This window comes from Vigna angularis, chromosome 2 (genome assembly GCF_016808095.1).
Source record: "Vigna angularis cultivar LongXiaoDou No.4 chromosome 2, ASM1680809v1, whole genome shotgun sequence".
Lineage (NCBI taxonomy): Eukaryota > Viridiplantae > Streptophyta > Magnoliopsida > Fabales > Fabaceae > Vigna > Vigna angularis.
Window position 1 is genome coordinate 47836248 of NC_068971.1, and position 25926 is coordinate 47862173.

The following is a 25926-nucleotide window of genomic DNA, read 5'->3' on the forward strand; positions in this document are numbered from 1 at the left end:
TCCACATTTTCAAATGTAACCTTTCAAGATTTTAGATGCTACAAGATACGCAAGCTACCTATGTTTCAATGTGGTTCGAGATGAATCCTTGGGATGATAAAAACAAGCACGAACTGAATCCATTACTGTCTGTTTATTTTGAAATTCGATTAATTTAAACTGTTAAAACTAATTTAAATTGTGTTAAAACGTGTCACGAGCTGGTTTCTACTTGTTGTGTGTCGAGAAGGATGCATCCAAATCTAGCAACTTTGGCGTTTTCCAAGTTTAAATTGACAAATGGTGGAAATTAGATCTTTGGAGATCACAATGGTTGAGAACTTAGAAATAAAGGGTCTCCCTTTTGATGAAATTAACAGAGACCCAAACTTCTGTGATTTCAAAATTCAAACTCTTGCAGAATTTTTGTCGGCAGAAAGTAATGCATGAAAGGCGCTTGAGATTTTTGAAAAGTTAGATTTTTTTACTTGAGTAGAATCACCTCAAATCAAATGATTAAAATTTTTTAGATGGGCGAATAAAGAGGAATGAAACCTTGAAACACATCACATTATATTTATTTGAGACATGTAAGAATAAAATAATTATAAAAAAAAGTAAATCTTTTTATTTATAAAAGAAAATAAAATATCAAATAAATGAAAAAAAAAATTGTGTTTCAAAATATCATTATTCCTGCCTAAATGGATCGACACAACTTACTTCTTGGCTCTTGAGGATAGTATGGGAATAATTTTCTATGATTGTTTCCCTATGTAACTTTCATGTTTTTGTTTCCATTCCAAAACATGAGGATATTTGTTTAGTGACTATGATAGTTTGAGAGTGTGATCCTTTTATACTATCATTTAATAATAATGAATATTATTATTCTATTTTAAAATTTTATCATACTTATTTCATTAGTTAAATATAGTATTTTATTATTAATTTGCATACATTTTATGATTAAACTTATGAAGTAATACTTTTTTTTTATTGATAAGCACTCAAATTAGTTAATTTATTATTTACTCTTCTTGTTATATACGTTGTGTCATGGTTTACTACATATAAATTCTTGAACAATCACATCTAAAATTTTGTCTACTTGAATAATTAATCTAAATGCCTATTGGAAAGACCTGGCACGTGGCAGCTTGATATGCACGTTGCTTGGATATTTGAAAAAATAGGAATATTTGGCATGATTGATTGAATGGAATGGGAAAAAGACATGAAAATGTGTTGTTAGTAGATTGTAGGGGTATGAAGAGTACAAATTATGTTGATGTTTGGATAGTTGTTAGTATTTGTTGTAGACACAACACAATAAATGTAATAAATGTATAAAGAAATTAAAGGGTGAGTTTGGTTAGATGTCGATTTTGATGTTGATGTTGGTGTATGTTGGAATTAACCCAGATTTGAATGTACCAGTCCATTCAAAAACTAAAATATCAAATTATTTTATTCTAATTAATAACTTTATTTCAAAATTATTTTAATTTTTTTCTTTACAAATACATTTCCAAATATTTTATCATAAGTTACATAATTATGTTAAAACTTATTAAACAAGATGCTAAAATTTATGTACGTAGCTATTTGAAAGTAAGTTCTAATATAGACAATCTATTGTGTTATGTACATAGCTAATTTAATACAATCTCGTTCTAAATATTTTATATCATAATAATCAATTACTTTAACATCCATATATAACCGATTATGCTAAAGTGTTACACGCATATATAAGGGCTGCTTCAGTAGAAAATAAACCATTCACTATTTTTTATATTATTACTTTTATAAACAGTTGTCAAAGAAATAAATTCATTTAACTCTTGAATATTTATCTTTTTAGTTAAATATTTGTTAAATGAGAATGTTTTCCAATATATTTTTTTATTTTTAGTTAAGAATTTTTTTAGTTAAAGGGATAAGAAAAAAGGATGCATACTTAAATTACGAGATTGGTGGTGTAATATTTACTACGTGTTATTTTCAACATAATAAATTTTTGGAATAAAATTCTCAAAAATAATTTTCATGAAAATTATTAAATATTTAATTTTGATTCAGCATTTCAGTAGTTATACAGTTATTATTCATTTTCACTGTTTATTACTACAATAAATAATAGAATTTTATGGTCAATCAATTCGTAAAAGCTATGGTTTTTATAGTTTTGGGTTGATAAACAAAACAACTTGAAAAATTGATGTACAATACTCTTTTTATTATATTTGTCTGTAAAAGTATAATAAATACTAATAAATGTGAATTTGGTTTAAATATACTTCCCTATAAATGAATCAATAAAATAAACTAGCAAATATGTGTATTTTTATTTTGGAAGAATATGAAAACACTAGCAACAATATATAGTGATAAAATTCTCCCCAGACTATGAAATATATATATATATATATATATATATATATATATATATATATGTTTTTTTATTGAAAATATATAATAGTTTGACACGCTAGTCTCATCTAATTATTGGATGGATGATTTAAATGAGACGGAATACATAAGTAAAATTATTAAGTCTAACCTATTTTGGTATCTACAATTAAGTCTAACCTATTTTGGTATTTACAATTTCTTTTATACGTGATTAAAGTTTTTAATATAAACTAAATAAATAATTAAAGACATTAAAATTTTATCTTAATCGTTAACTAAATAAAGATAACAGTGTTATTGTTTTTCTTATTTCATATCTTTCCTCTTATATGGCATTAAAATATGTTTAAATTAATCTCAAAAGTGTATCAGCGTAGAAAAAAAATTAACAGATTCTTCACTCGAACAGAGAGAAAAAAAAGGAAAAAAATATAATAATAGGTAAAATACATGTTATATCTACTCCTTTTTTATGCATAATTATAAAAATAAATATAAATATTTTTCACAATTTTATTATAGACGGTAATTTTAGTTTAAAAAATAATTAAATTAAAAAAAGTATTAATTCTAAGATGTTACTTAAAATATAAAATAATTAATTTAATTTTAAAAAATTCGTTATTAAAAGAGTAAAAATGGAAATAAATTGATATAAAATAATTATTTTAATTTTAAAAAAGTCGTTATTAAAAGAGTAAAACTGGAAATAAATGGATACGTAAAATAAAATGAAAAAAATCTTTTTCATATAATAATATTGATAAAAAGGTGAAAAATACTAATTTATAAATAAAAAATAAAATTTAAACTTTTCTATTTAAGTCGTTGAAGTTTTTCCTGAGTTGACTCTTGTTTTCAAGAACAAAACTTGTGTAATAAATTGTGAATTGATTATAGTGTGTTAAAAGAAATAGTGCATCAGACGTACATTTATGATATGGAAGAGATTTATTATTCAATCAGTATTTAATATTTGTGTAAAAGATATAATAAAAATGTTAAATAATGTATTAAAAATGAACTTAAAAGGTAAATAGTATTTTCATTTCTGAAAATGGGCTTGACTGGTAATATGGGTTTAATCGGTTACTTAATTGGTAGCATACCAGGAAGAGACAGTGGCTCACAGCCAAGTCAGAGAGACAAAAATGAAAACTGAAGCATAAAAAAATTAAAAAAGAAATATAGTGAGAAAACAACAACCTTGTGGTCCCAGAATGAATGCTGTGTAGAAAAGATGAAACCGCGAGTTATCACGATAAAATGAGAGAAGGTCACATTGATAAAGAGTTAGCATTAAATCCCATTATTTATTATAGCTTGAAAGGGAAAGCGACAGTACAGAAAAGATGGGACCGAGTGGACGTGTGTTCAGAATATTCACTTCATTTGAATTGCAGTTTCGAATCCGATACCCTCTCCCTGTTGGCTTATCACTCACCAAATTATAACGGATCCAGTGATAAGTCATCGTACTTCTCAAATAAGAAGAAGTACTTATGTCTGATGGGTCAGTAGAAAAAGATAGACTCCTCTGTACAACACATCGAAGATAGCGAGACTCAGTCTCTCTCCATTCTCTCTCTTCCTCCTCCTCTTCTTATCTGCAGCTTTTCAAACCCTAGAATTTCTCGAACTTCGAGCTTCTGTAATCTTTAACAACCACTAAATCCTTGGGAAATTTTAGGTTGTGGAGCCTTTTCGGGTTCAGTTTTGACGTTGAGGTTGCATGCTTCATCCCTGATTTGTCTCTGTTTGTGGGGAATTAAGTTATGTACTTTTCTTTAGTCTTGATTTCTTGTTTCTTGTTTTTTTTCTTTGGCGTGTTGTGTGTTCGAAGATCGGGGTTCGAAGATCAAGATTATTGGTGCCTTTCAGATTTGAGGAGCAGCTATGACTTCTTTGAGCCGAGAATTAGTGTTTCTGATACTCCAATTTTTGGAGGAGGAGAAGTTCAAGGAGTCGGTGCACAGGTAAGCGTGTATACTTTGAAATTTTCTTTTATTCTTTTAGCTGATGTTTTGTCTTTGTTCTCCTTATCTCTTCTTCCTCTTTTTCTGTGCAAGTTTTATCCTGTGAAATGAAACTACGCAGCAATAGTGCAACAAAAAGTGGAGGAAAATTTTGAATTGTTAAAACTTTACTGTTGTTCCTGTTAACAATGGGTAGACTTCTTGTTGAAATTTCAAGTGTCATTACAAATTGGTGGTTTGTCTAAGGAGAAATTATTGTATGGCATGAGATCAACACATGTTTATGGTTTTGGCCATTCTCCATATAATTTAGCTGTATTTTGTGGAAATTGGCCTAAACCTTATGTACGGTGGTCTTGGTCCATTCTCCATATAATTTCTCCAGTGTATCCTAGTTTTGCTAAATTAAAAATGCACACGTGGTTAAAAAATAACACCATTTGCTCGCATGTAGCTTTCTAATTTGGGGAACGTGCGGATACATCCAAAATTGCACATTATTTATCTGCTGGTGGAAATGATTTCAGCCGAGGATTCAAATTGCTGTCCCTGTTTTATCGCAATCCTTGATTTTTGTGAAAAATTGTGGACAAATGCAGCCAATGCCGCCGATGAGATCCCTAAAATGTTGACATTGGAGCTGCAATTTCTGTTTGCGAACCTTGTTTTAAAACCTTGCTTTCAGCTTAAGCTATGATTTTTTAGATGGTGAATTGTATTCAAAATGAGTTAAAAGTAACAGTTAAGTGATTTGAAGAATGTTTTCAAATTTATGTCTTAAAGCTGACGGATATCCTTGTAATATAATCCAAGAAGCTTAATTTGGATGTGGGTAAATGAATTATAGAGCCAGATGGCAGTGAATTATCTGGTTCACATTTGTTTTGTAAAAGTATTATTGACAACTGAGGACTTCTATGTCAAGAGTCAATCACGACTTGTCACTGCCATTGTTGCCACAATTTAGAAGTTTTCTGCATTCACAATTTTTAAGGTTTTGGAAGTATTTATAACCACGGTTGTAACTACCGTTACCTTAAAATTGGGAAGAACAAAATATATTATTGCACTTCTTTTTCTGGCAGTTGCTATAGATGGTTTTCTGAAGTTGAAAAGCAATGAATTACTTGAATATGAAAGCTGAACTTGCATATATTACGAGGTTTCTTTTTGTGTAGAAAGGCTGAGATGCATAATCACTTAAATTGGAATTTAGATGATAATAAAATTAATCGGAAACCCTTTCTATTCCTTTGCTAAACGTATCCTCCTATTTTTGACATTACCATTTCTGGTTATCTCTTTCTTGAATGTTTCTCTTTGGTCCAGGCTCGAGAAAGAATCTGGGTTTTTCTTCAATATGAAGTACTTTGAGGAAAAAGTACAGGCTGGTGAATGGGAAGAAGTTGAAAAGTACTTAAGAGGGTTTACTAAAGTTGACGATAATAGATACTCCATGAAAATATTCTTTGAAATCAGGAAGCAGAAATATCTTGAAGCACTTGATAGGTATCTATTAATTGGAATTGCTTGGGGATTTTCTGATGATGTTTGTGCTTATGATGGTGGTACTTCACATGTTTTTTCTTTGCTGCTGCTAAATTAGGCAAGACAAGGCAGAGGCTGTTGAGATATTAGTGGGTGATTTGAAAGTTTTCTCCACGTTCAATGAGGAACTATACAAAGAAATCACCCAACTTTTAACTCTAAGTAATTTCAGGTATTCTCTTGTCTTGAACATACAGTCTAATAATATAATACAATGCCGTTGAAAGTGATTTCAGTCAAATGTCAATATTCTTCAATCTTGATTAACAGAGTTTGTGAAGAACTAAGTTTACCAAATTGTGTCATGTTGCCTTTTATGACCGGTAGACCTACAAGATTAATTAATTTCTAAGATTATTTGGTTTTCCCTTTGCATTTTAAATTTCAGGGAGAATGAACAGTTGTCCAAGTATGGTGACACCAAAAATGCTCGAGGGATCATGTTGATAGAGTTAAAAAAGCTAATAGAGGCAAATCCTCTTTTCCGTGACAAACTTATCTTCCCTACCCTTAGGTCATCTAGATTGCGGACGTTGATCAATCAAAGGTGTAAATGCTATAGTTGTAGATTTATTTGTTCTGTCATATGCTGAAGTAGATGTGAGTTTATAATTTCAACTGATTCTATTTCTCTCTCTCCTGACTAGACTTACGGTTTTTCTTAATTCACTTGTTCATAGTTAAGTGGTTTCTTTTCTACTTGGCAAATGCAAAGCAAATTCTGTGGCTTTTTGCTTTCTATAATGTACAAACATTATATCTGATAAACTTTTGCATATGGTACTAGTTGATTATATGTTGTTTATTATTGATTATTGATTAGATATATTTTGTTTTTTAACTTGTTATTTCTAGCCTTTTCTTTTATTAAGCCATTTGTGTCCCTAATCAATGCAGTTTAAACTGGCAGCACCAACTTTGCAAAAACCCTAGGCCAAACCCAGATATAAAGACTTTATTCACCGACCACACATGTACACCTCCTAATGGTCCTCTAGCCCCTACTCCTGTCAATCTTCCAATTGCTGCCGTTGCAAAGCCTTCAGCTTATACTTCAATTGGAGCTCATGGTGTATGATATCTTTCATTTCATAAATTGGGTTTCTTATACTTTTAATCAATTACAATCTAACTTATCATATTTATTAATGAATCAATATTTTGTTTCCATTTTGTTTATATAGCCCTTTCCCCCTGCCGCAGCAACTGCTAATGCTAATGCTTTGGGTGGTTGGATGGCTAATGCCTCTGCTTCATCATCTGTCCAAGCAGCTGTTGTCACAGCATCAACCATGCCTGTCCCACAGAATCAAGGTTAAAATCCCATTCTCTCCCCACACAACATTTTGAAAGATTTGTGGTCACCTTATTTTTGTCTATACATATCACAGTAAGTTCTATTAAATTTTACATGTTACATGCAATAGAATTTTTCACTTGTTTACCTTCATTTGGAAATAATTATTGTTATTGGTGGACAGGCAGTTGAAATGTTATTTAATTGGATATGCCATCAGGATATTATCTCTCAAATTTTACTTAGAATTTTACATATTTTGTATTCCGGTGCAAGATGGTTTCATGACTTTAATGCTATGCCCTTTTGTAAACAGTGTCTATCATGAAGCATCCAAGAACACCTCCAACAACTCCTGGCATGGTTGACTATCAGAATGCTGATCATGAGCAGTTAATGAAAAGACTCCGACCTGCTCCTTCTCTGGAGGAGGTAATTTTGATAATTTTTCTGTTTAATTTTAGTGTGATTTGGGTATTCTTGAAGCCAGTGGTTTTTCTGCTCCAAAGCTGTATAGGAGTCCTAATATTGTACTTTTTGGTGATTTTTGTTACTATGGTTCATGTCTATCCTTTTAGGTTTCCTATCCTGCCTCTCGACAACCCTCTTGGTCGCTGGATGATCTACCAAGAACAGTGGCAATGACATTGCATCAAGGATACTCTGTGACAAGCATGGACTTTCATCCTTCACATCAAACCTTACTTCTTGGTAATTTCTATCTTTATTGCATTCTGTGTAATATGTTGCTCAGCATACTGACAATAACATAATTAAATATTTCTGTTGAGCAGTTGGTTCTACTAATGGGGAAATTACACTTTGGGAACTTGGGTTGCGAGACAGGTTGGTCACAAAGCCATTCAAGATATGGGATATCTCAGCGTGCTCATTACCATTTCAGGTTTTTAATTTTATTTTTCAACGAGTCTTTATACTATTCAATATTTGCTTTTCTACAGTACCTTTGGTTATGGTCTAACCAGACAATAAGTGTATCGTTATGGTGGTCATTGGTGCTTGATAATTCATATTCTTTGGAATTTTATAGTTTTAATTTTCTCAGGCAGCTATGGCCAAAGATGTTTCCATTTCTGTCAGTCGTGTCACATGGAGCTTGGATGGAAATTTTGTGGGTATGTGAAGTCCTTAAAAATCATTTTGAAACTGTCACAATATAATTTCTTACTGGTTTCTTTACTGTAGGTGTTGCATTTACTAAACATTTGATTCACTTGTATTCCTACATTGGATCAAATGAGCTGGTTCAGCGTGTGGAGGTGAGATTATTCTTTTAAGAAGTAACCAAAGTTGTGTTTGCAATTTGTTTTACATTTCCTTGCCAATGCAGGTTGATGCCCATATTGGTGGTGTTAATGACTTGGCATTTGCTCATCCAAATAAACAACTCTGTATTGTGACTTGTGGAGATGATAAGTTGATAAAGGTGCATAAATCTACTTGCAATTTTGGATTATTTATAAATGTTATATTGTCTAAAGAAGAGACTCTTAATAGGTGTGGGATTTGACTGGACGGAGACTATTTAACTTTGAGGGTCATGAGGCGCCTGTATATTCTATCTGCCCTCATCACAAGGAGAACATTCAGGTAGAAGGATTATATGATATTTTCTCTATCAGTCTATTCTTTGGATTTTTAGGAGTTATAATTTGGTTCTAGCAAAGCCCAAGAGTGCTCCTTGTAATTAAATGAATTATGTGTACATATTGTTCATGATTGAATTATTCTGGTAAACACATTTGATGTTTAGTGTAACCTGCAGTTTGTATTTTCAACTGCCATTGATGGCAAAATAAAAGCCTGGTTGTATGATAATGCGGGCTCTAGGGTTGACTATGATGCCCCAGGCCATTGGTGTACCACGTTGCTCTATAGTGCTGATGGAAGTAGGTAAGAAGGTTTTGGGTTTGGATTAATTGAGTTTTATTATTAAATGGAACTGTATTAATATGTTCCATAATTATCTTCCCTCATTTGTATAGACTGTTTTCCTGTGGGACTAGTAAAGACGGCGAGTCATTTCTTGTTGAATGGAATGAAAGTGAAGGAGCTATTAGGAGAACATACAATGGATTCAGAAAGAAATCTGCTGGTGTTGTGCAGTTTGGCACAACCCAAAATCGCTTCTTGGCTGCTGGTGAAGATGGCCAAATCAAATTTTGGGAGATGGACAGTATTAATCTTCTAACAACCACTGATGCAGAGGGTGGATTACAGGTGGGTTTACCTGTGTTGTTTTTAGTATAGCTAACACTTTATAAAGACACATCATATATAATTGTATGAATCTAGTCAGGCCCTTCCACTCTTGAGATTCAACAAGGAAGGAAGTCTTCTTGCTGTCACCACTGCAGACAATGGATTCAAAATTCTTGCTAATGTAAGTGGTCTTAGATCCTTGAGAACAGTTGAAACTCCAGGATTTGAAGCATTGAGGTCACCCATCGACTCTGCTGCAATCAAGGTTGTGATATATTTCTTCACCTTTTCTTTGATTTTGATATTTAGATCGAAATACATATTAATACTGTCCATTTGGTTTGTTATACCTAGGCATCTGGCTCTTCTGCTGTTAATGTTAGTACTGTCAACTGTAAAGTAGAACGGAGCTCACCTGTCAGGCCTTCAATTCTTGTATGAATTTCCCTGTGAATTACCGTATTCCTTATTATGATGTTAGCATGGTGACAATGATATACTAGTGATAGCTCAACAATTAGAAGTATTATGACAACTGTTTCGTTTCTTTTAATATTTACGAAGAATATTGGATCAGCCTGATCCTTTCTTCTTCTAGTATGCTTAACTCCACTGTGCCATGCCCCTGCATACCGTGGAGGACTGATCATCTTTTGGATATTTATATCATTTGATGTCTGAATTTGTTAAATTATATTTCGTTGATTATATTTTCTGGAGTTACTTTATTGGTCTTGAATTATGTACTCACAACACATGATTGGTTTTGCCATTTTCAATGAAGAATGGAGGAGTCGATCCCACAGGTCGAAATGCAGAGAAACCTATAACTGTGGATGAGGGAATTGATAGAGCTAAACCATGGCAGCTGTCAGAAATTGTTGATCCTGTTCAATGTCAGTCAGTTACCATGCCTGACAGTACAGATTCTTCCAGCAAGGTTTGTTGGTTGTAACAGAGTGTGATTGCCATTTTGTATTGACAACTTGGTTCCTGTAAACTTTTTTAACTCTTAAGAGTCATACATAGGTTGTTAGACTTTTGTATACGAACTCTGGTGCTGGTCTATTGGCACTTGGTTCAAATGGTGTTCAGAGGCTGTGGAAGTGGGCTCGTAGTGAACAAAATTCCAATGGGAAGGTAATGATAATCTCTTCTAGGCTCTCTAGTCCTATGTATGCTCGTGATTACTTCCCACCTTTCAATAGATAACAGAATTCTCAAGCGTATATGGTTTTAGGCTACTGCCAGCGTTGTTCCACTGCATTGGCAACCCCACAGTGGTCTTCTTATGACTAATGATGTCTCGGGTGTCAACCTTGATGAAGCTGTTCCTTGCATTGCACTCTCAAAGAATGACTCATATGTTTTGTCTGCCTGTGGTGGAAAGGTTTCATTATTTAACATGATGACATTCAAGGTACATGTCCTTGAATACAATACAACCACAACATTTCATTCAGCTGCTAAGCTTACTGTTTACTTATGTCATTTTTTTTTTCATTGTAGGTAATGACAACATTCATGCCACCACCCCCTGCCTCTACCTTTTTGGCTTTCCACCCTCAAGATAATAACATCATAGCCATTGGGATGGAGGATTCAACAATTTATATTTATAATGTTAGAGTGGATGAGGTGATTACTATCTTTAACAGTTTTCTTCTTTTTAAGCATCATGCTATTATTTTTAAATTATCTCATTTTCTCTTGGGTATCTTCTAGGTGAAATCCAAATTGAAGGGTCACCAAAAGCGAATTACTGGTTTTGCCTTTTCAACCTGCCTTAACATCCTGGTTTCATCTGGTGCTGATGCTCAAGTATGTCTTGTAACTGTTTTCTGTTCATTTTAGATTCAGTGATTTGGAAAGCCTCTATGCATAATGATTTATTTTGGGGACATCCATTAGTTACCCATTTTTCGGTTGTTGTAATTATTCAATGTTATCTTAGATCTATTTTCTAGTGTAAAAGAGGACATGATAACCTTTATTGAAGGTTCCTTGTTGACTAAAGATATACTTAAATTATAATATATAAGTGATTGTAAATTTTATCTTACAAAATAATTTTATCATATTAAGTTTGAAGTTTCTTTTCTAAGATGATATTAAAGTGTCTCTTAACTAGAATTGTTAGACTATCTTGCTACTTGCTACTAAACTATTATTGAACCACTATAAATTTTTGTTCCCATACTTCTTATAATGTCCCCTGAAAATATGATCAAATTATAGCATATAAGCGAATGTAAGCTCAACTTACAAAACAATTTTCTGGAAATGTTTTATATTTTCTGGACTAAAGAAATGAAATCTCAATTAACTTCGTTTAATTATTTTACTAGGAAGGTGCCAATACATAACTTTCTGTACTGTATCAATTTTCTTTTTTGCTTGTGTCGGTTTACTTTACTGAAATAATTTCCGTACAGCTCTGTGTATGGAACATTGATACATGGGAGAAAAGAAAATCAGTTCCACTACAACTGCCCACGGGAAAGGCTCCTGTAGGTGATACTCGTGTGCATTTCCATTTAGACCAAATTCGGCTACTGGTAGCCCACGAGACTCAGTTGGCAATATATGACGCCTCTAAAATGGATCGGATTCGGCAGGTAAAAATAATTTTTCTATCTGGCACTGATATTGCTTCTTGTTGCTGTCAAAAGTTGAAATTGAAATAACTTGCTGCAGTGGGTTCCTCAAGATATTCTGGCAGCTCCCATATCATATGCTGCTTATTCCTGCAATAGTCAGTTAATCTATGCTACATTTTGCGATGGAAACACTGGGGTTTTTGATGCCGACAGCTTGAGACTGAGATGTCGTATAGCACTATCCACATACTTTTCGCCTGCGGCTTTAAGTGTGTAAGTTTCTTCCTAGTACATGAAACCCAATGAATTTTATCTAACTCTTTACTGTTTTAAAACATTGAAACTTATTCAAGAATGTATTGTGAAGTCTTATTTTCATTTCGTGATCTCGTGATATGCAAAATCCTTGGATTCAAAGTGAATTTGGGAATGATATTTGTAATTCTTATTGCAGGAACCAATCTGTGTATCCTGTTGTTGTTGCGGCTCATCCAGCAGAGGCCAATCAATTTGCCGTTGGATTGACAGATGGGTCCGTGAAAGTGATAGAGCCCAGTGAATCAGAAGGTAAATGGGGAACCAGTCCACCTATAGATAATGGAATAGTAAACGGTAGGACGGCATCATCATCTACAACAAGCAACCACACACCAGATCAGGCACAAAGATAAGAACATTCATTGTACCATACCAGCATATTCTTTTTCCATCTGTAATTTGATCACCTTAGATTTTTAGATTTTTATCCCCCCATTTCTCCCTAATCAAGGTCTTCTCAGGGTCGATTTGGACATAAAAATGGCAGATATATAGCAGCAGGCTCCTGTCTTGTATACCTAAATTGATTCTAGTCAACTGGATTACATTATTTATAAACTGTACCTCTTACTTGTTCACAATGTGAATCCTGCCCATTCTCCTCTCATTTGTATGAAATCTGTTAGTCATATAGATCGATTATGTATTGCTTCCTTGGATGACATAATCTGACCTGACTTTTCAGACAGTTGTTTGTCTCATGAAGCGCAACGACGTTAAAGAAAGTCATTTGTTATATGTTAGCGTGAGGTGAAGAGGGAGAAGCAGCTGTAGGTTTTAAAGAGTTTCAATCATGACACTTGTATGGCAAAATAAAATATAAATAAATGAACAAAAATGACGGTATTTGAATTAAGGCTACGTTTGGACTAAATAATAAAAAAGATGGAATGGCGTGGTAGGTGATGGAGGTCATTCCATCATATTTATCGGTTTCATTATCTCAGGCTAAATATATATTTTGTCTTCATATTTGGACATTACTTTTTAATTTTTTTAATAATTTAGTAGTAGGTTTTATTTTGCCAAAAGCAGTTAATTTGATTTTTTTTCGTTAAATTGTTAACAGAATTAGGAAAGTTAAGATGTGTCATAAGGGCATTGACGATGTGTTGGGGTAAAAAAATGGTTGCTTTTCCGGAAAGAAAAATTCGAAATATATTTCCAGATCTGAAAGTTAATATCGAATTGCACATTTCGAAATTCATAATTATTTCAGGTTGATAAATCTGAAAAGTACTTCCGGATCAAGAAACATATTCTAAATTTCTCTCTTCAGGAAAATGCACCTCTATTGCAGATCACTTGATCCGGACAATCCATTCGAATTTATCTTTTCGGTACACTCCCTTTAGAACCCATAATCCGGAAGTCATTCCCCATATCCGAAATAGTAGAGTTGGAGGGAGAAACCAATGCAGAAGCAGAAAGAAGAAAAGAGCTGATGGTGAACGAGAAAGAGAAGAAGAAAATAATTACCATTGTTATTATTACGAAAATGGTAGAATGGACATTTTAAAAGGTTAGGGAAGTGCAGGAAAAAAATGGGGTGCAGGAAGTAGTAGCCCGTGGCCGAATACGATATAGGATAAGCGTAAGAAAATATGGACTAGAAAATGTAGCTTTGTGAAATTAGATGGTTTGAATTCACAAGTATAATAAATATTTGAGGGTTACTTCCTACATCACCACACATTATTCCCTGCACCACCACACTTTTTTTAAATTTTAAAATTATCTTTTATATTTTAAAATATCCTACACCTCCTCTTTTTCTTTTGAACGGATGTCGACATCCGTTGAAGAAAAAATTCTTCAACGAATGTGTCATATCCGTTTAATATTTTTTCTTTTTTTAAGTTTTTAGTTTTTTTAAGTTTTTAAATTAATATATAAATATTATTTAACTTTTTTAAAAATTATTACTTAATTATTTATAAATTAATTTTATTTTATTTAATAAAATAATTATTATTAATTTAATTTATATATTATTATTTAAATAATAATCAAAATAATTTTAAAATTTTTATTAAAATGGATGTGGTAATCCGTTAACGGATGTCATCACATCCGTTGAAGATTTTTTTTTAAAATAAAAATAATAAATTAAAATATAAAATATGTGAACGGACGGATGTCAACATCTGTTAAAGGTGAAACGGATGTTGACATCTATTTTAGAGAAAGACAAAATTAGTATGAGGTGGTGAAGGAAGCATTCGGTGGTGGTGGAGGGAGCAACTGCCTAAATATTTTTCAGTTAATTATGCTAGATTTGTTTGATATTGTTTATATTTTAAGATGAGTCCATATTTAAGAGTGGAAGTCACAAATATAACTAATGCTTCTTACAGGTAACTTTGTTGGATTCGTGGATAATTAAATTTGTTGCATAAAATTATGATATAAATTAATTATAGCCAACTAACTAAATCTAAATCTAATGTTTCATTAGACACAATGTAATAATTACAAAAAGTTGTTTCGAGAGTATTCGTAGAGAAAAGTGTATAAATGGTGTAGTGGATAGGATTTGACAGTTGTCGTCCAAGATTGTTTTAAAGAAAATGAGATGATGTTTATTTTAATTATTTAAGTTAATGCATCAACACGTGTTCAACATATGAACCGTAATATTACTTAGCAAAGTGTTCAACATATGAAGTGGTTGAAGAACATCCAATAATTGGAACACCACTTATGGAAATGGGAGCACCTTAAAGGGGCAAGTTGGGCCCCACATAGTGCCTCTACTATGGTTTGCCATTTTATTCATAACACTCGTAAGAATTAATTATTCACTAAAATATATCATCCATTTCAAATCACCAAATATATACATTACTTTTATTTTATACCTTATTTATATGATAAATTATGTTTAAATTTTGAAAAAAAATGTAAAAATATGCAATAATTAATCATTATAATTTAAGTAGATAAATCAATGCCTTTAAAAAGGTAAAGAGCTGTCTTTTATTTTTATTCTTTCCTCCATTGCATTCTTTGAAAACTATATAGAATGTTTGTTTTTGAAATAAAAAATCTTGAGTCCACCAAAGAAATGTGTCATTTGGTAGTATAAATAGATGACATTTCTTGTATATCACTTACTTTAAAATCAAGAGACGAATCTTTCTACCTTCATTCTTCACATAAAGATGAGAGTTCTTCAACTTTTTCTACTAACTAGTCTTGGTTTAGTAACCAATGTGTCAACTCTAAATTCTTGTTCAAACTGTGGAGAGTTCATTGTTCCATATCCTCTGAGCACAAATGAGAATTGTGGAGACAAAAGGTACAAAGTTTATTGCAATGATGAAAAATTAGAATTTCTTTCTGCAACAGGAACTTACTATAAGATCCTTAGCATTGATCCGAGTGCTAACAAACTTGTGATTATGCCACCTCCTATTTTGAAGAACACTTGTTATTCTTCGGATCTCCTAATGGGAGGTTTGTTCCTTGATCAAAGCTTGCCTTTCAATATATCTACACAGAATACAGTGTTGCTGTTTAATTGCACTAACAATATCCTTCAATCTCCACTCAATTGTACTTCAAATAGTATTTGCAGACAGTATGAGAAAAAGGTAGAGGAAGGATTTGGTTGTATGAACACTCTTTGTTGTCATTACTTAAAGGATTCAGCTATGAATTCTCATAAGATTAGAGTCAGGATTGGAAGCTGCACAGCTTATACTTGTTTAGTAGGTTTCACACCTGATGACCCTCTTCAAACTTGGAATTATGGGATTGAGTTACAATGGTTGTCTCCTAATAATTGATTAAGATTATGTTTTTAGTTTCATGTCAGTACAATAACTCATTTCATGTAATGTTTTCTGTTGTTTAAGAGAAATCTCAATAATAATGTCACTTTAATGATCTTATTTACAACTTTTTATTCAATTTGTGTTAAGTTATTACATTATATTTCTTAATTTTATTTTTAATTTTAGAATATATTTTTTACTTACTGTATGTATAAACTTTTATCTCTTATCATTAAGTATAATTCAACTATTTCTTTTATTATATTTATTATAATATTGATATTGTAACATATTTTAAGAATCAATCAATGTTACTCCATTGCAATATAAAAAAACACTCAACTTTCAAAATACACAAAAATCGTTAGAGCTTCCAAATACTCAACTAATTCACTTTTTACGTATGTAAAGTGAAAACTAAAAATTCATCGATTGTTTATCTAAATTAACTTGATTTGATTGGAAGATTCATCGGATGCAGTTTTCGAAATTTGAAAATAAAATGCTAGATAAAGAAATGGAGGACAGATGGATAAGATGAAAGTCTAAATTTTATATGTGAAACTAAATAATCTTCAAAATAAAATTTCTAAAGAAATGATTTATGTTTTAGGTTCTAGAGAAGTAAAAGCGTTATCATCATTTCAATATTTTGCTTGGAGAGTTTTAAGAGAATAGGGTTACAACTGAGTATAATTTAAATCGTAAGGGATTGATAAAGGAGGTGGTTCATGTGATATGTATATAAATAGAACATGATATAGATAATCATATATTCTTAAGATGTAAGATAGCTAGTAATGTGTGAAACTTGTGTGATAAATGTGTTAGAGTTTATAATGTACATCAAAATTCAATATAGAAACATTTCTAAGGAAAACAAGCTTCATAGAATATTGGTAAAAAAAAACTCTACAAATTTTAAAAAATGGGGGTAATTTATCTAAAAAATGAGATAATTAAGTTTTTCATTTATAAATGTAAAATAAGTTTATAACTGTTGACGATTTTTCAATTGAAGTTGTTATGATCTAGTGATTTTTTCATAAAATAAAATGAAATTATCATATGATTTATTATAACTTATTTGTAAATTTATTGAACGAAAATAGTCAGAATTTATGACAACTATCAATTTAAACAAATTTGAACAAAAATCATCATGATTGGTGACGATTTCAGTTGTTTATGAAAAAAAAAAAATCAATACAATTAAAAACGTTATGAATTATGACATTTGATTTATTATAAATCGAAAATCGTTATCAATCTTGATGACTTTAATTTAAATTAAAAGTTGTCACCACAACTTTCATTTAACGAATTTAAAAAATTTTCATAAGTCCTAACGACTTATTTATGAAATTTTGAAAAATTGAAATATTCAAGACTCGTGATAACTTATTCTAAGTCTATGAAAAAAGTTAATTACTTACTTTTGAAATACTCTTTTAAAAATTTGTTCTATCATCATATACACAAAGATTTATTATCTAAGGATTGTGAAAAAGAATACTAATGCAAACATTCACCATTTAATCAATTTTTAAAGGAAGATTGGTTTTTTATTTGACCAACATTCATCAAGTTGTTGATAAAAATATTGAATATGATGTAAATGGAAAATAATATAACTATATACTTTTTAAATGGGTTAAAGAATCCAAATGCTCTAATATAATAATATATACATTTTTTTCTGATAAAAAAAATGATTATATGACTGTTTCATATAAAAATTTATATTACTTTTGGCACGTAAAAAATTGTCATCAATTTTTTATGACTTTCAATTTTAGAGAGTTTTACTAACATTATATTGAAAAAAAAAACTTAACACTTCCATAATTTTTATCAGATTTAATTTCATGAAATTAAAAATAAAAGGATTTCTATTGAGGAAAAACATTTGTTACATTAGAAAATATAAAGTAATGTTTTTCCATTTTTTTCACTTTTATAGTCACAATGAGTAATGAGAGCTAATATTAATAAAATCGTTATGGAAATGTTTTTTTTTCATATTACGTGGAAAAAAAGTGTTTCTCTATTTATAAATATTTATCAATTTTATGAAACATCTAATTTATTATTTGCCATATGTAATACACTGTTTTATTATGAAACAATCTGTAATACCACAATATTTATTTAACCTACTTTACCACTCAAGCTTTTAAAATAAACAAATTTTTAAATATCTTTAGTGTAGAAATATCAGGAAACATACATTAGGGAAAAATGTTCTAGGAATAAAAGTATTTTCCAAAGAAGAAAGATTCCAGGATCTTTAATTAGTTTATGAATAAAAACAAAAGAATAAAGATTCCAGGATCTTTAATTATTTTATGAATAAAAAACAAAAGAATAAAGATTCTAAGATCTTTAATTATTTTTTCTATCATTGTTGTTTCCACAATTGTATTTATTACTATTTTTGTCATCAACCCTTTTCCACTAATATATGTTCACCACAAGTATCAACACTATCATAATAGTTTGTTGATTTACTATTTTTTTTTCATTTCAAGTAAATGTCTTTTTTAAAAATAGTTTACATACAAAATATTTATTTAAATAGATACGCGAGTTTTCTAAAGCTAAATACATCATTCATTTTTTTTTTCAGAAAGAACAAATACATATAAAGATGGCAATTGAACTTTTGCTGAAGAAAATGCCATAAGATGACATTTATCTACTTTTTTTGTATAAAGTAAATACATTATTCATAAATCTAATCATGTATAATTTTTTTCAAAACTTCAAATCCAAAATAAAGAAGAAAACCATTTATACAAATAAAAAAAATAATTGAAAAGAAAAAGGAAGGCTAAAGTTGCCCTAATATCCCACTCTACTCTCCTCCTGATAATAAATGGAGACAAGATCCGATTAAGATTATAATGGTATTAGTGATTAAGGTTTGTATGAGTTAGGTGTCGACTTCTGGTTTGAGATTAAATATTACTCATTTAATTGGGCAATTTGATTGGAGCTTGGGATTCATTTTCTGAAATTTGTGTTTAATATATATAATGAGTAGAGGCAGTAGTGGATTACAGATTTGACTGGTGGTGTTCGTAGATAATTATTGTTAAAAAAATATAAGGGTATGGTTGATATTTAATTAATGTTAATTAATTATTCAGGATTACCTCATATTGTACGTGTAAACCAAAACAGAAAAAATAGCTAAAATTTTATAAAACCCTAACATCCCATTTTGAAAATGAAGTGGGTTGTCCTTTAATAATAGTTTAGTATTATTATAAGGTAGCAGTGGTGAAAATGGGAGGTCCTTAAAAGAAGCAAGTTGCACCCATAGTGGGTCTGGTCTGTCATTTTATGATTACTACCTAATCATAATTATTCACTAAAATATTTAATCTAATTCATAAAACACTTTAATATGCAACACCTGTCTTAGCAACTTGAATCTGTGGATCCTCGTATCACATCTCCTATTATCAGAAAGATATACACAGATAAGCCAACACGCTCTTATGAGTAGTAGTAGTCTTTGAATCCACATCACACATTTACATATTAATTCCTATTAATATAAATATAAACAATATCTAATATTTTTAATTTAGTATCTATTTTTTTTTATTTTTATACTCATTTTTATTTTAAATCAATAAAACATTTATTTTATCAAACAATTTTAGAGTTTATATTAATTTTGGGTTTAATCCTTAATTTTATAAATTATTTCTAAATATATATATATTATCTAATTTTTTATTTGATATTTATATAATTATAACTTATAATAATAATAAGCTTATTTTTAAAAATAACAACTATTTAATTTAAAAAATACATATATATAATATTAGTTTATTTATTAGTTATATTGAATAAAAATAGTTAAATTACCGCCAAATATATTTAATTGGTAAATCATGTTTATAAAAAAATTACTAACAAATAAAATAGTTACAAATTTGTTGGTAAATATTTATCAATAATTATCAATAGATTATGATTGTAATATCCACGATGAAATATGTGATTGTATGTCATTCTTCCTCCTCATCTTTCTTTTATTTTTCCTTTACATCTTCATATTTTTCATCCTCTCCTCCTCACCTCCGTCAGGCTATCACACCATGATTGCCACATCTTGGTCATTCTCTTCCTTTTTCTCTTTTCTCTTTCTCCTTTTCCACCTTCTTCTCAAACTTTGGTAATCACTGTTGCCAACATCCTCACCTATGCATCACCGACGATCATCATATTACTGATGAGCCTTCAACCACCACAAAGTCATCACCAAGCACCACCATCACAATGTTTCGTCATATATTGATAATAAATCCTTAGCTAAGGGACCAACCACAAGAGCAATGATTAGTTGCACACATGAAGATTGGATGGAGTTTTTGAAGGATTATGAGTTTGAACTTCTATATCATCCCGGTAAGGCTAATGTAGTAGCAGATGCTCTGAGCAGAAAGACGGTGCATGTATCCACTATGATGGTAAGGGAGTTAGAATTGATCGAGAAATTCAGGGATATGAAGTTGTATGTTGAGTTGAAGTCCGATTTCATCAGTTGTAATAACTTAGTGATATCAAGTGATTTGTTGAGTTTGGTCAGAGATAAACAATTATTAGATGCCGAGCTACAAAAGACGGTGGGTTTATTGGGTACAGATCAAGCCAGAGAATTTATGTTAGGAGCTGATGGTATTTTGAGATTTAGAGGCAGAGTCTGTATTCCAGATGATACTGAGCTGAAAAAGTTGATTCTCGAAGAAGGACATAAAAGTCGTCTTAGCATGCATCCTGGTATGACCAAGATGTATCAAGATCTCAAGGAGTCTTTCTGGTGGTCTGGAATGAAGAGAGATGTGGCACAATTTGTATCAACATGTTTGACATGTCAAAAGGCTAAAGTGGAACATCAACGACCTGGGGGTATGTTGCAACCGCTTGAGGTACCTGAGTGGAAATGGGATAGTATTGCCATGGATTTTGTAACACATTTACCACGGACAGGAAAGGGGCATGATGTTATCTGGGTTGTGATAGATAGGTTGACAAAGAGCGCTCACTTCTTGGCGATGAATCTGAGGATGTCTATGGTGAAGCTTGCCCAACTGTATATAAAAGAAGTAGTGAGACTACATGGAATACCATCGAGCATAGTGTCAGACAGGGATCCGCGATTTACATCGAAATTCTGGCAGTCTTTACAACGTGAGTTGGGTAGCAAATTACATATGAGCTCTACGTATCATCCACAAACTGATGGACAGTCTGAGAGGACGATTCAATCCTTAGAAGACCTGTTGAGGACTTGTGTTTTAGATCACTTGGGTATTTGGGATGAGGTCTTACCATTGATTGAATTCACTTACAACAACAGCTATCATGCAAGCATTGGCATGGCACCATATGAAGCACTGTATGGTAGGAGATGTAAGACACCCCTATGTTGGTACCAAGAAGGAGAAACAGTGATGTTAGGACCAGAATTGATTCAGCAAACAACAGAAAAGGTGAAACTGATACAGGAAAGGATGAAGGCATCACAGAGCAGACAGAAGTCTTATGCAGACCATAGGCGAAGGCCTCTTGAGTTTGAAGTGGGAAGTCACGTGTTTCTACGAGTTTCTCAGATGACTGGAGTAGGGAGAGCTATCAGATCCAAGAAGTTATCTCCGAAGTTTCTTGGTCCATTCCAAGTTATCAAGAGAATTGGACCAGTAGCATATGAGATTGCACTACCTCCTCAACTGGCAAACTTGCACAATGTATTTCACGTATCTCAATTGAGGAAATATGTGTCAAGTCCTGATCATGTACTCGAAGTGGATGACGTTCAAGTCAGAGAAGATTTGTCATTAGACGCAAAACCAGTACGGATTCTTGATGTTCAGGCGAAGCAACTAAGAGGAAAGGATATTCGTACAGTCAAAGTATTGTGGAATGAGAAGACCCAAGAAATGACTTGGGAATTGGAAGAAGAAATGAAGAACTTCTATCCTCATTTATTTGATTAAAGAGTGTATTTTTCGAGGACGAAAAATTTTAAAGGTGGGGAGAATGTAAGACCCTGAAAAATTAAAGGAAAATGTGAATCTCGGGTCATTAGTAGAGTAAGAAACCAAAAATGTATCAAGTTGTAACAAAAGTTAAAGTTTATATGCAAAATACAATGCTGTCAACTTTGACATGGTTTGGTATTTTAATTATAATTAATTGTATAAATTAGATATTAAGTTGATTCTTGTTCCATTAGAAAGTAGACTCGAATAGCTTCGATTCGAGTACTTATACGCGTAATTCCGACATCGGGAAGGGGTTCAACCGGACTGACAAAGTTGTCAAAATCAGACTCACTCGCTGTACGCGTTTTGGACGCGTTTTGAACGCGTTTTGGACGCGTTTTGAACGCGTTTTGGACGCGTTTTGACTCAGTAAACGCGTTTTACTATTTAAACACGTTTTTCTGGTTATTTAAGAGGGTTTTGGGGCTGAGAGAATTCCTAAGTTGAATCTGAGAACTGTTACCTAAAAGCATTGGACCAAAGAAGTTTTAGAGCTAAGTTTGGAGCCACGAGAAGGAATTCTAAGGCAGAGGAACGTCGGGGAACCGTTTGAAAGCAAGCTTAGGAGAAAACCGTAAGGGGAGCTAACCTTGAGTCTTTTTGTTTCTGTATGATTTTAAATTTGGTATATGTTTAGGATTTTGATTCTCTTTATGATTTTAGAATGAAATTCTACTTCTATTGTATCTTTTGAATTGATGTACGGTTTGGAATTTGGATATGTTTCTGTTTTGATGGTTTTGAAGAGATCTTGTTCGTATTAAGTATTTTGAATCGGTGGAAGTTTTTAGGTATACGTATAGATCGAAGATTTTGAATCTGTTTATGGATTTAAAAGGAGACTAGGTCTTGATCGGAAATTTTGGATTGTACTAATTATCCGCTGCCTTTTGAATTATATGTTTAGTTTAGATGTTTATAAGATTTGGATGAATATGGGTTGTTGATGGGAGATAAGTTTTTGGATGTCTAGAAAATCTGTATGATGAAAGGAATAGTCGTTATAGTCCGGAAAGTGAATTTTCGTAATTTTGGAATAGTAAATTCGCTTGAGTGAATGAGTTAACTCGCTGGAGCGAGTTATGCGTAACAAATTTAGTGTTTTGATGTTTTTTTTACGTTTTGGGAGTTCTGGATGTCCGTTTTGGACGTTCTTTAGGTCGATATGGGGGTTTTTGACCCTTCTGGATCTATTAGTGAAGCTATCTAAGCTGTTTGAACTACTTAAGGGTTCGAATTAATAGACCATAAAGAGTTATGTGTTAATAAGTGATGTTTCTGTGAGGTTGTGAAATGTCTGAGTATGTGAGAATTATTTTCTTGAGATATGACTAAAGATGATAATATGTTGACATGTGTATTTATGAATGGAAATTGTATAATAGAGTTCCAAGGAGGAACTCCTTATTGATTTTGTGTCAAGTACTGTACGTATGAATATAGGAACTCCGACTTAGGGGTTCATTCTTATGCTCTCAATAGTCTCGATCTCACTTAGAGAGAAAGCTATGTGGTGGAGAGTGGAAAATCCTTACCGAAGATCCACAGTGTGAGTGGACAGAGTAGGAAGGATGTAGCTTCAGTGGTAATATTCATATCCGAAGATCCAGTTTGGAGGACAGAGTAGGATAGAATAATTGAGCTAGCGAATAAGTACATCCATGTCCGAAGATCCAGTTTGGGGACAGAGTAGGATATGATGTAGCTGAGTAAAGTACCACTGCGAGTGTAGAACTAGCTAAGAGTTCAATATTCATACGATTGTCCGAATGAATGGAGTTTACGAATGATAATGGTATGTTTATTATATTATTGAGTAATTTAACTTATAAGATGGAAGTTTGGTTATTAATTTAATTTACCATGATGTTTTGTATTGCATTAGCTCACCCTTGCTTTGTCTGTTGTTTGGTTGTTATTTTGTGTTATGTATTTTGATTGGCGATGATCATCCGGTGGATGGGAGCAGAAGTCGGTGATATGCCGGTGGAGCAAGCCTTAGATGGAGGATCGACTGAAGAATAGTTTTAATAATGAAACCTATGTTTTTATTTCTGTTTTAAGGTGTGGAGTGTAATTAGTTTGAATTTACAGTGAGGGTTTGTATAATAATGAGGAAAACTCTTATTCCTCCTTCTATCAACTGTTCTATTATATCAATGATGTAAGAACTCTATTATAGTTTGATGCTATAATTATGGGGATGTTACACACAACACCAATAAGAACTAAGCCCAATTATATAAGGGATTGATATCACTCTCAACGAAAAAACCTTAAAGTAATGGGTTAATGGGTCTTCCACCTTTATATGGTGCTCTAATTTCTCATTTATATCCAATGTGAGACTTAGATTCACACTTAGATTCCCAAGAATTTGAATATATGGTATTCGTATTATTAAGTTAGTGAGATTATTAATGTGATGTTGTAAGTTAGTTGGGTTAAGTATTTGTTAGAAGGAATGTCATGAGTTTAACTTTCACCAAAATAAAAAATGTTAGAATATTAGAATATGTGTAAAGTGCTCAACTTGATCAATCTTGAAAGATTAGTGAATCTAGACAAGTTTGATGGATAAAAAATTAAACAACTGATTATGAAAAATAAATTAGACTCGATCAAAATTAAATTAACTTTATTTTTATTAATGGATATTTACATACAAGATACTAATGTAAACTCATAAGAAATTAGGGTTAGGAAGTGTCTTTTTATTAGTTCATGTCTATAAAAAAATTAAACACTTAAAAGGATTTTAGGTGCCAACATGCAAAATTCTTGAAAGAAATGAACAAAGAAAAAACTGTATATTTACTATTTATGAAAAAAAAAAATTTAATAAATTCTAAAAATAATATTTAATCTTTTAGAATCAATTCAAACTCAATGAATGTCAATCTAATTTTTATGATTTGTGTCAATCTAATAATAGATTCAAATTTTAAATGAATGTCAATCTAATTAGAGGGTTACTCCCTACACCACCCCACTTTGCTCCCTGTATCACCACATTTTTTTAAAATTCCAAAACTATCTTTTATATTTTAAAATATCCTACACCATACCTCTTTTCTTCAACGGATGTCAACATCCGTTGAAGAAAAAATTCTTCCACGGACGTGCCACATCCGTTAACAGATGTGGCGACATCCGTTTCCTTTTTTCTTTTTTAGCTTTTAATTTTTTATTTTTTTTGTTTTAAATTAATATATAAATATTATTTAATTATTTTAAAATTATTACTTAATTATTTATAAATTAATTTTATTTTATTTAATAAAATAATTATTATTAATTTTAATTTATGTATTATTATTTAAATAATAATTAAAAAATTTATTATAAATATATTAAAACGGATGTGCCACATCCTTAACGGATGTGGCGACATCCATTGCTTTTTTTGTTTTTTAGTTTAACTTTTTTATTTTTTTTGTTTTAAATTAATATATAAATATAATTTAATTATTTTAAAATTATTACTTAATTATTTATAAATTAATTTTATTTTATTTAATAAAATAATTATTATTAATTTTAATTTATGTATTATTATTTAAATAATAATTAATTTTTTTTAATAAATATATGAAAACGGATGTGCCACATCCGTTAACGGATGTGGCGACATCCGTGGCCTTTTTTTGTTTTTTAATTTTTTATATTTTAAATTAATATATAGATATTATTTAATTTTTTAAAAATTATTATTTAATTATT

General features: G+C 31.2%; 1 protein-coding gene across 1 annotated transcript; it reads left to right on the plus strand.

Annotated features, from left to right (window-relative positions):
• The first annotated feature begins 3901 nt into the window (after nucleotides 1-3901).
• Nucleotides 3902-12937, plus strand: LOC108329232 (topless-related protein 3). Its single transcript, XM_017563353.2, has 26 exons — nucleotides 3902-4124; nucleotides 4241-4373; nucleotides 5703-5882; nucleotides 5980-6093; nucleotides 6310-6468; nucleotides 6819-6993; nucleotides 7106-7235; nucleotides 7535-7650; nucleotides 7797-7929; nucleotides 8013-8122; nucleotides 8285-8354; nucleotides 8425-8498; nucleotides 8570-8665; nucleotides 8737-8829; nucleotides 9005-9132; nucleotides 9225-9459; nucleotides 9539-9706; nucleotides 9796-9876; nucleotides 10226-10381; nucleotides 10471-10581; nucleotides 10682-10861; nucleotides 10951-11079; nucleotides 11167-11262; nucleotides 11877-12059; nucleotides 12139-12314; nucleotides 12496-12937. The coding sequence occupies exons 2-26, from the start codon at nucleotides 4294-4296 to the stop codon at nucleotides 12710-12712; spliced, it is 3390 nt and encodes a 1129-aa protein (XP_017418842.1). The 5' UTR covers nucleotides 3902-4124; nucleotides 4241-4293; the 3' UTR covers nucleotides 12713-12937.
• The last annotated feature ends 12989 nt before the right edge of the window (nucleotides 12938-25926 follow it).

What these genes read in the sequence shown, in the direction of transcription:
- LOC108329232 (XM_017563353.2), top strand. Translation starts at nt 4,294, where the DNA reads ATGACTTCTTTGAGCCGAGAATTAGTGTTTCTGATACTCCAATTTTTG. An exon ending in TATAGTGCTGATGGAAGTAG is followed by an intron (nt 9,133 to 9,224) that starts GTAAGAAGGTTT and finishes TCATTTGTATAG; the next exon opens with ACTGTTTTCCTGTGGGACTA. An exon ending in ATAATGTTAGAGTGGATGAG is followed by an intron (nt 11,080 to 11,166) that starts GTGATTACTATC and finishes GGTATCTTCTAG; the next exon opens with GTGAAATCCAAATTGAAGGG.